Source organism: Prunus persica, chromosome G3 (genome assembly GCF_000346465.2).
Source record: "Prunus persica cultivar Lovell chromosome G3, Prunus_persica_NCBIv2, whole genome shotgun sequence".
Classification (NCBI taxonomy): domain Eukaryota; kingdom Viridiplantae; phylum Streptophyta; class Magnoliopsida; order Rosales; family Rosaceae; genus Prunus; species Prunus persica.
The window spans coordinates 6,511,297-6,521,750 of NC_034011.1; the positions used below are offsets into that span (position 1 = coordinate 6,511,297).

Below are 10,454 nucleotides of genomic sequence, written 5' to 3' on the forward strand. Positions count from 1 at the left end.
CTTAGCATAATGGCTATGAACCTTTTTTTTTTTTTGATAAAGAAGGGGGGAAAACCCCAGAAACTAATAGCTATGGTTCCCCCTTAGCAGTCTAGTTTTCAAATTTCATGTGAAGATTTCAATTTCTATTATTCAAGAAAATAAATGATAAAACTTTGACATAAAAATAGTAAGTTTGTTTTCTTTTATCGGTGACTTCAAATTCACTGATTTGTTATCTCTTGCCTAGGCAGTCTGAAAGAAACATGTTTCACAAACCAATCTAACATGCTTGAGTTGTCTAAGTACGTACTTGATTTGGCCAATCCTTTGTGAATGGACTTTACAAAACTAGTGGTTTGAGTATCAAATATGTACTGTCCATATTCAGTGCCACATTTGTTTTATGTGGTATTTCATTGAAATGGAAAGCAAAGAGATGTATGTCGTATAATCGGTGAAAGAGCATGATGAGGATGGTTTTGTTAGCATATGAATTTTTGCTCCCCTTCTCAGAGTCTTGTTTTCTGTTGTCATCTGTGATTTCACTTAATTTTGTTTTGAGTTGGCCGAGTACATAGCTGGGAAAAGTACATACACAGAAAATGGACTAAAGAAAGTGGCTTCTTTTGTGGTTTTGTATATGTCATGGGGAAAAAAGAACATAAACAAAGGCGCAATTTATAGGAGGATTTATTACAATGTTCATTGTTGCACAGGGGCGAAGCCATTTCAAAGCACTTCCTGTAACATCCATTTGGTCTACTTGAAAGAAAATTCAACTGCCGTGAAAATCTTCAGCTGCTGAGATAAGAAAATCTCATATTACATGAAAATCAGATATAAAAGCCAGTAGCATTAGCCAGATGTAGCCAGTCGACCATGAGCAATGTGTCAGCCCTTTGAGCCCAAGTTTGATTCCTCTCGTCATCGTTTAGAGTAGTTTAGACTATTAAGAGTTGATGATTGAATTATTGGCTATATTGTACCTATTATCTGATATTTCATATCAGAGTGATATATAACATCTCAATAGAGATCATAATATAATATAACATCTCAACATAGTTGATGATTGAATTATTGGGTATAATGTACATATTATCTGATATTTCATATCAAAGTGATATATAACAACATCTCAATAGAGATCATAATATAATATAACATCTCAACAAAGTTGATGATTGAATTATTAGCTATACATACATATCATATATTATAATTATTTTCCCTACTGTACAACGTACGCACATGACAAGATTATCTACAAAGTGTGAATTCAAATGGGACTTCCCTCTTTGCATGCCAGAAAATACCTTCAACTGCTAACATAAGAAAATCAAAACCTTCTTCAGCTTCAGTAAGTGTAGATAGAATAGATATAATTTCTACACAACATTCATCGTATAAGCAGTGTAGTAAATACCTGGAATTTGAAAATAGGGGTCGTCGGCACATAGAGGATTTATAACCCGAGACAATTTTTTAGAGAAATGTTATAATACCTACATAACCCAATGAATTTCAAACCATTAAAAAAATTATATATATTATATATCCTCTTAAAAAATATTTGCAAAATATATAAAAAAAAAAGTAAAAACATTCTCCAACCACTGTATATTCCCCACCATCATCAGTTTGGTATTTGAATAAATAGACATGGAATTTTCCCAAAGAAAAGACAAACATAAAAAAAAAAAAGAAAATTTGTGATGTTAAATGAATAATATAAATATTGGCAAAAAAATAATAATAATATAAATAGACATTAACAAAGAGAAATCTTAATAATTACCCGAAGAGGTGGAAGCAGCATGGTCCTCCTCCATTAGGGATTCATCATTAGTTTGTTCTTCTTCTTTCGTATTCAAATAAATCGACATGGAATTTCCACACAAAAAAAGAACAAACATAAAGAAAAGAAGAAAATTTGTGATGATAAATGAATAATATAGATAAACATTACCAGAAGAAGATGTCATCATCAATTTGGTAAACTCCGTCTTTTTGTACAAATTCTTTACCAAGTTTGATGTTTGGGATGTGAGAAATCTTGGGCCACTCTCCTCTGCCTTTTCGGCAACCTTGTGCAACTGGTGCTAGAAAGTCGAACATGACGCCACCTTCGATGACCAACTCCTTCAATGGTGTATTTCGTAAGAAGTTGGGCAGTGTTTTAAGCACATGACAATCAATAATTCGTAAGGAAGAAAGGCAGGGCATTATTGTAATTGTCTTTTGAGAATCCTCTTCTTCACTCCACCCTGTCATTCCTTCCCACTCTTCCCAAGTATACAAAGAGTCGAATAAAAGTGTTTTCAAATTTGGGAATAAAATCAGTGGTGATGAGGATGTTTGCGTTTCTATTGTTCCATCTATTCCCAAAAACTCAACTCCTACCTTTTTCACGCGAGGCCATTTGTATATCACTAGTACTTCAAGGGACTCCAATCTCCCCAAAGGAGGCACACACTCAACGAAGTGGCAATATTGAAGGGTAAGGCTTCTCAATTTGTTTAACGACGTCATCCAATGGGGCCGAAGTGTGGTGCCACAGTAGCCTTCAATAAATAAGGATTCCAGATTTGGAGGTGGTTGTAAGGCATTCATTGTTTCTTCCTGGATGGGTTTGGGCTGCCACGTGTCAGAGAAGAAACTCAATTTCAGACTGACAAGGCAATTTTTGTTCACCAAATGCCCTTTCTCGGCCTGCCTCACGTCCTTTAGATCCGTACCAAACCAAATACAAAAACTCCCACGAAGCTGGTCCATGTTTCTCAAATCACTTAACTCGAATAATGCTTCTTTGTTGTTATCAACGTCATCGTTGCCGTGGATGTAAACTACGTCTAGCATTCGTAGACTTTTTAACCTTGCAATCCCCTTGGGCAATTTTAGATCAACACAACCCATAACATGAAGATGCTGCAAGTTAATCAGCTTTCCCATGCCTTCAGGTAATCTTTCAAGGCTTTTAATAAACAAAAAAGGGTAAAATTGTATATTACCTTTGCAATTTTGATAAGCCCAACGAATCTGGGCCTCCATTTTGGCTAAATCCAAAACAAAATTTGATTCTCATGTATCAAAACCCAAACAAAAATAGCCAATATCTCAAATACTAATTAATAAAGTTACTTATGTCTAATACCTAATTTTCTTTAAATTCTTCTACTCAACTGTTCTTGTAATTTAAATTCAGTAGATGCTCTGTATTGCCCATGATAGATTTTACTTGTGAGGCCGGAGGCCACTTTAGTGACTTGTAGAATTGTGAAAGCATGCTGCTGGTTGGAATAGTTATTGTGTGTTTGTTGCAGGTTGAGTAATTATTTTTGTTGGGATTGCTTAAATTACAGGGGAGACTTTGAAAGTCTCGATTTCTTAGTAGGTGGGCCCGGCATCGGGATGATGTCGGAATAAAGACGGGATCCGCTTCTGTCTTCGGGAAATTCCGGGGCGGGTCCTGTCAATTTTACTACTTTGGGCATAATAGTCAGGAAAAATAAGTGAACAAAAAGGGTCTAACAAAAACAGAAAAAATAAATAAAATAAAAACCATATTCAACATTGTCTAGCCAGCAAAGAACCGTCTTCTACTCACAGCCTTCTCTTGACTCTCTCATACACTACTACCATCTTGCAAAAACTGAAAATCCACAAAATGAAAGTCATCACAATCTCAGCTAAAAACACCAACTGAACACATTGTATTCCATCGTGAAACCCAAGAAAAAGGCTACATAATGCGTAACCGCTATTTCTTAATCTGGGCTCTCCATATACATATATTTCACAAAATTTAAGCAAGAGAAAAGAACTGTAAATCTGTTTGAAACTGAAAAGAAAAGAAAAGAAACCACCCCTGCATATAAGAATAATAAAAGAAACAGTGCAACAAAAATATGGCACAATATTTAACCCATAAGCTCAAGCTCAATTTAGTTTGCCAAGATAGACGTCTTCTTGAAGAATAGAACCAACCCTTGATTCAAAACACCCCTTAAGAAGAATTTAAATATGCTACTACGTTATTTACACGTCATGGATAAGCAGATCATTAAGTATAAAAAAAAAGTAATCGGAAGAGCAAAAAGCAGAGAGTAAAACAAATTTAAGAACAAATATCCCACTGAATAGCAAATTTTTTCATGTCTTTAGGACGTGAATTTGTATTCAAAATGTGTCATACTTAGAAATTATAATTCAATCACCACAGCTTTGTTAGTTTTGATACATGCAGGAATTGTGATACAAGAGTTTACTAGGAAAAGGAAAATACGAAGACTATGAATGAAAGAAACCCAAAAAGAAGGATAAAATACCAAACTTTCATTCAAATCAAGAAACACAAATAAAACATTTTGGACGAAAATTTAACTACTTTGAACATAAAATTCAGGGAGAACATATGAACAAAAAGTTTCGAACAAAAACAAGAAAAGAAAAAAAAAAACCATTTTCAACCTTGTCTAGCCTGCAAAGAACCTCCTTCTACTCACAGCCTCTTCTTGACTCTCTCGTACATGGTTAACATCTTGCAAAAACTGAAAATTCACAACAACAAAATATGAGATAAGCATCTTTTCAAAATAGAAACATAACAAAGTGGATGAAACAAATTAAATAAGAGATATAATTAACTGCAATCATTAAGTTTTAATAAAGGTTTGGCAAAATCTGGGAATCAAGAGATTGCAGTTGACAAAAGTCTCTCCTCCAAAAGCATAAGCAAATATCATAACAAAATCCTTTAGCCTTCAAAAAGGATGGAAGCAGTTTCATAATATTAGAAAAATCAAAAGGGGAATTTAACAATTTGTCAATTGTTACAATGGTTTTCATGGTCACAGGCTGCACTTCCAGCACAATGTAGAATTGGGACAAAAAAAACTTTGAGAAATTAGACAGAACCTTTAAGAATTGGCAAGACAACTTGTCATACTTTATACCAGTTATGAAATTTTTACTGAAAGTGCAATTACTGCTTAAGTAATCATAAAGGCAAAAGTAATAGAAATGTTCTTTCTGTACATGGTGTACAACCCACACAAATGCAGAAACCATTTTGATGCATTCAAAATTACCTTACTCTTTTGCACTCTTACACGAACCCGAACCCCAATGTCTTCCATCTCCATTTACCTAACCAGTATAGAAGTACGTTCTATGAGCAAACAATATAGATCAAACTCTATTAGATGACCTACAAAGATAAATATACTCATCCCTCAAATAGCTGTCATGCAATAAGATGCCATTAGTTTCTGGAAGCGAAACAATTGTGACTAGGGGAAAATAACTAATAAAGAAACCTGAAGAGCAATCAAAATCATATACATTTGACAAATGAATGACTCAAATTCAGCTGCTTAGACCTAGGCACTCGAATCTCAATTATTGCAACGGGCCCAAGTCTGGGTCATCATAAATATGTGAAAACTTTAAGCCTCAAAGTCAGCTGCTAAGATATAGGCACTCAATCTCAATTGTTTCAATGAATCCAAGTACATACCATCCAAATATAGAGAAACTTTGGCGTGTAAAATAGTTGGTCATCTTTTTGAATGAGGGATCATAGTTTCAATCTGAACTTTTTGTCGAAAGTAAAAAGGGAAGAATTCTGAAAACTAATAATGACAGGTGTCATTCATAATCTCAACCCTTAATTAATAAATAAAAAATGCACATGCAGAGGGTTCCTATATTAACTTCTCCAGTTGGATGAGACTATGTTCATAAAAAATAAAAAATATGCTAAAGCAAAACAACAATTAAGCAGCATTAAGAAGAGAAAAGATAGTATATTTTCTCTACACACAATTCTCAGAACACGCAACCTTCTGATCTTGCTACATCTCTGGACAATCATTCTAGCTACATCTCTTAGAATTATAGTTCTGATCTGGAGTCATTAAAAATAAAAAATGGAGGAGTTTAAAACCACAGGCAAACAAAAAATCAGCCACACAGACATCAATTACCATATTGATGAGCAGACTGGGGTTCCTATATTGATTACTCCAGTTCTTTTTCCTTCAATCTTCCTCCCTGTAACACAAAAACCAAACTCAATTTCTGACTTACTGCTCAATTTTCGACATGACAAATGAATAAACCAACCTAGAAATCCCATATTACATGAAAATCAGATATAAAAGCCAGTCGCATTAGTAGAAGTAGCCAGTCAACCATGAGCAATGTGTCAGCCTCTTTGCACCCAAGTTCGATTCCTCTCCTCATAGATTAGAGTAGTTTAGACTATCAAGAGTTGATGATTGAATTACTGGCTATACCGTACATATTATCCAATATTTCATATCACAGTGATATATACGGAGATCATAATATAATATAATACCTCAATAGAGTTGATTATTGAATTATTGGGTATACTGTACATATTATCTGATATTTTCATATCAGAGTGATATATAACAACATTTCAACAGAGTTGAAGATTGAATTATTGGGTATACTGTACATATTATCTGATATTTTCATATCAGAGTGACATATAACAACATCTCAACAGAGTTGAAGATTGAATTATTGGTTATACATACATATCGGATGTTATAATTATTTTCCCTACCATACAACGTACGCGCTTCTGACAAGATTATCTTCAAAGTGTGAATTCAAATGAGACTTCCCTCTTTGCATGCCAGAAAATACCTTCAGCTGCTGACATAAGAAAATAAAAACCTTCTTTAACTTCAGTAAGTATAGATGATAGATATAAGCAGTGGAGTATGTACCTGGAATTTGGAAATGGGGGTCGTCGGCACATAGAGAATTTATAGCCTGAGACAATTTTAGAGAATTTTTTTACCTACATAAGCCAATGAATTTCAAACCATTAAAATATATATATATATATATATATTATATCCTCTTAAAAAATATTTGCAAAATATAAAAAAATAAAAACATTCTCCGACGACTTTATAATTGTCTTTACTTTATCCCCACCACATGTGAGTTTTTTTCAAGCCAAATTCAAAAGTTTGTTTCATCGTCAGTTTGTTTGGTATTTGAATAAATAGACATGGAATTTCCCAAAGAAAAAACAAACATAAAGAAAAGAAGAAAATTTGTGATGATAAATGAATAATATAGATAGACATTACCAGAAGAAGATGTGGAAGCAACACTTGGCATCTCATCATCATCAATTTGGTAAACTCCGTCTTTTTGTACAAATTCTTTACCAAGTTTGATGTTTGGGATGTGAGAAATCTTGGGCCACTCTCCTCTGCCTTTTCGGCAACCTTGTGCAACTGGTGCTAGAAAGTCGAACATGACGCCACCTTCGATGACCAACTCCTTCAATGGTGTATTTCGTAAGAAGTTGGGCAGTGTTTTAAGCACATGACAATCAATAATTCGTAAGGAAGAAAGGCAGGGCATTATTGTAATTGTCTTTTGAGAATCCTCTTCTTCACTCCACCCTGTCATTCCTTCCCACTCTTCCCACATGCACATAAACTCGAATTCAAGTCTTTTCAAACTTGGGAATAAAATAAGTGGTGATAAGGATGTTTGCGTTTCTATTGTTCCATCTATTCCCAAAAACTCAACTCCTACCTTTTTCAATCTATCCCACTTGACTATCACCAGTACTTCAAGGGACTCCAATCTCCCCAAAGGAGGCACAAACTCAACAACCATGCAATATTGAAGGGTAAGGCTTCTCAATTTGTTTAACGACGTCATCCAATGGGGCCGGAGTCTGGTGCCACGATAGATGTTGATAGATAAGGATTCCAGATTTGGAGGTGGTTGTAAGGCATTCATTGTTTCTTCCTGGATGGGCTCGGGCTGCCACGTGTCCAAGAAGAAACTCAATTCCAGATTGACAAGGCAATTTTTGTTCACCAAATGCGCTTTCACAGCCTGCCTCACGTCCTTTAGATTCGTACCAAACAAAATATAAAAACTCCCACGAAGCTGGTCCATGTTTCTCAAATCACTTAACTCGAATAATGCTTCTTTGTTGTTATCAACGTCATCATCGCCATGGATGTGTACTTCATCTAGCGTTCGTAGACTTGTTAACCTTGCAATCCCCTTGAGAAATTTTAGACTACGACACCACAAAACATGAAGATGCTGCAAGTTAATCAGCTTTCCCATGGCTTCAGGTAATCTTTCAAGATTAATGCACCAAAAGAGTCTCAAGGTTTACAAATTGATTAAATTACACATGGTGTCTGGCAATTTCATCAAATCATGATTATAAGACAAATCAAGATACCTCAAATGTGCCAATTCTCCAACCTCATTTGGAACTTCTTTCAAGAAGTTATGACTCAAATTCAATGTTCTAAGGCATTTTACTTGTGAAATTAACTCTTGACCAAAACTAGTAATCTTTGAATCAAAAGTTGCAAGAGTCTGTAAATTCTTGCAGTTGCACAAGGAACTTGGAATTAGTGGGCCTTCGGGTGCAAACATTAATGTCAAATGACGAACCTTCTTATAGCCATCAAACTCCATTATTCTCTTATTGTTACCACTCTCAGCCTCCAAAACTAAGCATTCATTCTTAGTTAGAAATTGTAGAAAGTCATGCAAAACATCATGCATCTTGCACCCCGTTATATTTCCAAGATCATCTTTCTCAAATTCTTGAAAGAAAGAGCGCATTACTAAGTTATCAAAGTACATTTCGCCTACCGCTTCTTTTTCTTTGTTTCCAACTGAATTAAGATAATTTTGTGACATCCACAACTCAATCAACTCATCTTTGACAATGTTATAATCTTTTGGGAAAATAACACAATACAAAAGACAACGTTTGATTGCCGGGGCCAAATCATAATAACTTAGTAACAGTGGTTGGAAAACTTGTTCCTCAACCCCGTCTACCTCCCATATCTTACTATTCAAAATGTCTTCCCATTCTTTCCTCGTTTTCTTGCAGCTCATGAGACCACCCAATGCCTTTGCAGCAAGCGGCAGACCCTTACACTTTTTGACAATTTCTTTACCAATAAATTCTAACCCTTTAGACTCATTTTTTTTTCTATCAGCCAGTGCAATATGATAGAACAATGCCCAACAATTTTCTTCACTCAACATCTCCAAATTGACAATATCAGTGGATGCTCCCACCACCATCCTCGCAACTTCCTCTTTTCGTGTGGTCACCAATATTCTACTACCCACAGCCCCATTTTGTAAAAGTAACTTTAATTGTTCCCACTTTAAATAGTCTTGGTTCCACACATCATCTAGGACAAGAAGGAACTTCATGCCCTTAACAGACTCATGTATAAATTGCAAGAGAATTTGCAACTCATTTGAAGCTGGGGAATTCTCTTTTTTCAGACCATCAATGATGGCTTTGGCAATTTTGATCTCATCAAAAGGATCTGACACACAAACCCATATTCTATTGTCGAAATGGGCTTGAACCTTTTCATCGTTATAGACAAGTTGGGCAAGAGTTGTCTTGCCAATTCCTCCCATCCCTATAATAGGGATGACAAGGCAGGTTGCCCCTCCTTGACCACTCTCACGCAGCAACTTTTTTACTAATACATCCTTTTCGTCGACTCGACCAAATGTCTTATCAACGAAAGAAGAACTTTTTTGTCGTTCAATTTGTTCAATTCCTCTTTTCATGTATTGAAAGTTATAGTTTTGCCTTTCACTAGCAATCAGAGCTAATCTTTCATTTAGTTCTTTTATCTTTACAGCAATGTCATGACGAAGAACTACTTGACGGCCAAAACAAAACCAAGGGGCAGGAATGCAGAAACATACCTTCTTGGTAGTACTTGTACTACCAGCATTACCAGCTTCTTGTTTCTGAATTTGTTGTTTCAGGATTTCAGTACTCCACTCGTCCAACACGTCGTCCATCTCGTAGGATACATCCTTCAACCTCTCCAGCCAGTATTTCACGTTCAGCTCCTTCACTTGCCTCTCCTCTGCATCCTCGAGCACAACTTGAATAGCTTTGAAATTGTGGGAGAGTTTTGCCACTTCTTTCTCAACACCCACAATGAGTGTGACCTCTTGTTCTACCTGTTTTTGGATGATTGAGGCCAACTGTTCTAGGAGCACGGAAATGAGTGCTTCAGCCATTTGTTTGCTCTAGAAAGGGATTTCTAGTGGAAGCAATAGAAAGGAAAAGGAAGGAATCTTTTAATGCAAATGAATTGTTGTAGGCATTCTCATTTCTCCCCAGCTAGTTTTATTAATGTTGAGGCTGATGAAGAATGCTTGTAAGTCAATTCAGGCACCACGACGACAACAAACACACACTTGCCAATCAACACGAATAGAATTTATCTCTTCCCTAACTTGTTTGTTTCTTCTATTTTAATTCCTTACTTTTTTGTAGTTCACTTATTCTTTTCTTGTTTGCTTGGTCGAAGCATCCTCCAAACTGCCTCTTATTCAAAAATTAAAAAACTTTGATTGCTTCTTATCTCCTAAGTGAAGCTGAAATCGAC

The 10,454-nt window shown here is 35.5% G+C and overlaps 2 protein-coding genes and 1 long non-coding RNA gene across 14 annotated transcripts; all 3 read right to left on the reverse strand.

Annotated features, from left to right (window-relative positions):
- On the reverse strand, positions 1,184-3,070 carry LOC18783872 (putative disease resistance protein At3g14460). Of its 6 annotated transcripts, XM_020560577.1 has the most exons (4): positions 1,952-3,070; positions 1,781-1,840; positions 1,409-1,487; positions 1,184-1,304 (listed from the first exon to the last, which is right to left on the reverse strand). In XM_020560577.1, coding segments are annotated over exons 1-2 (1,083 nt in total). In that variant the 5' UTR covers positions 3,034-3,070; the 3' UTR covers positions 1,184-1,304; positions 1,409-1,487; positions 1,781-1,839. The 6 variants fall into 6 exon arrangements, with proteins under 6 accessions (XP_020416166.1, XP_020416165.1, XP_020416164.1 ...); XM_020560576.1 differs by having other exon boundaries at positions 1,409-1,840; XM_020560575.1 differs by having other exon boundaries at positions 1,409-1,843.
- Positions 3,367-5,223, reverse strand: LOC109947830. Its single transcript, XR_002270608.1, has 3 exons — positions 5,073-5,223; positions 4,453-4,532; positions 3,367-3,634 (listed from the first exon to the last, which is right to left on the reverse strand). It is a non-coding gene; the product is annotated as an uncharacterized LOC109947830 (long non-coding RNA).
- On the reverse strand, positions 5,989-10,150 carry LOC18784133 (putative disease resistance protein RGA3). 7 transcript variants are annotated; one of them, XR_002270604.1, is made up of 4 exons: positions 7,119-10,150; positions 6,747-6,820; positions 6,581-6,669; positions 5,989-6,036 (listed from the first exon to the last, which is right to left on the reverse strand). XR_002270604.1 is itself a non-coding variant. In XM_020559008.1 (4 exons), exons 1-4 carry the CDS (start codon positions 10,081-10,083, stop codon positions 6,666-6,668), a joined length of 1,356 nt encoding a protein of 451 aa, XP_020414597.1. In that variant the 5' UTR covers positions 10,084-10,150; the 3' UTR covers positions 6,360-6,665. The 7 variants fall into 7 exon arrangements, 3 of the variants coding, with proteins under 3 accessions (XP_020414597.1, XP_020414598.1, XP_020414596.1); XM_020559008.1 differs by lacking the exon at positions 5,989-6,036 and having other exon boundaries at positions 6,360-6,669; positions 6,747-6,792; positions 7,119-8,100; positions 9,760-10,150; XR_002270606.1 differs by lacking the exon at positions 5,989-6,036 and having other exon boundaries at positions 6,360-6,669; positions 6,747-6,792.

What these genes read in the sequence shown, in the direction of transcription:
- LOC18784133 (XM_020559007.1), bottom strand. Translation starts at nt 10,083, where the DNA reads ATGGCTGAAGCACTCATTTCCGTGCTCCTAGAACAGTTGGCCTCAATC. An exon ending in GTACAAGTACTACCAAGAAG is followed by an intron (nt 8,101 to 9,759) that starts GTATGTTTCTGC and finishes ATTAACTTGCAG; the next exon opens with CATCTTCATGTTTTGTGGTG.
- LOC18783872 (XM_020560573.1), bottom strand. Translation starts at nt 3,033, where the DNA reads ATGGAGGCCCAGATTCGTTGGGCTTATCAAAATTGCAAAGGTAATATA.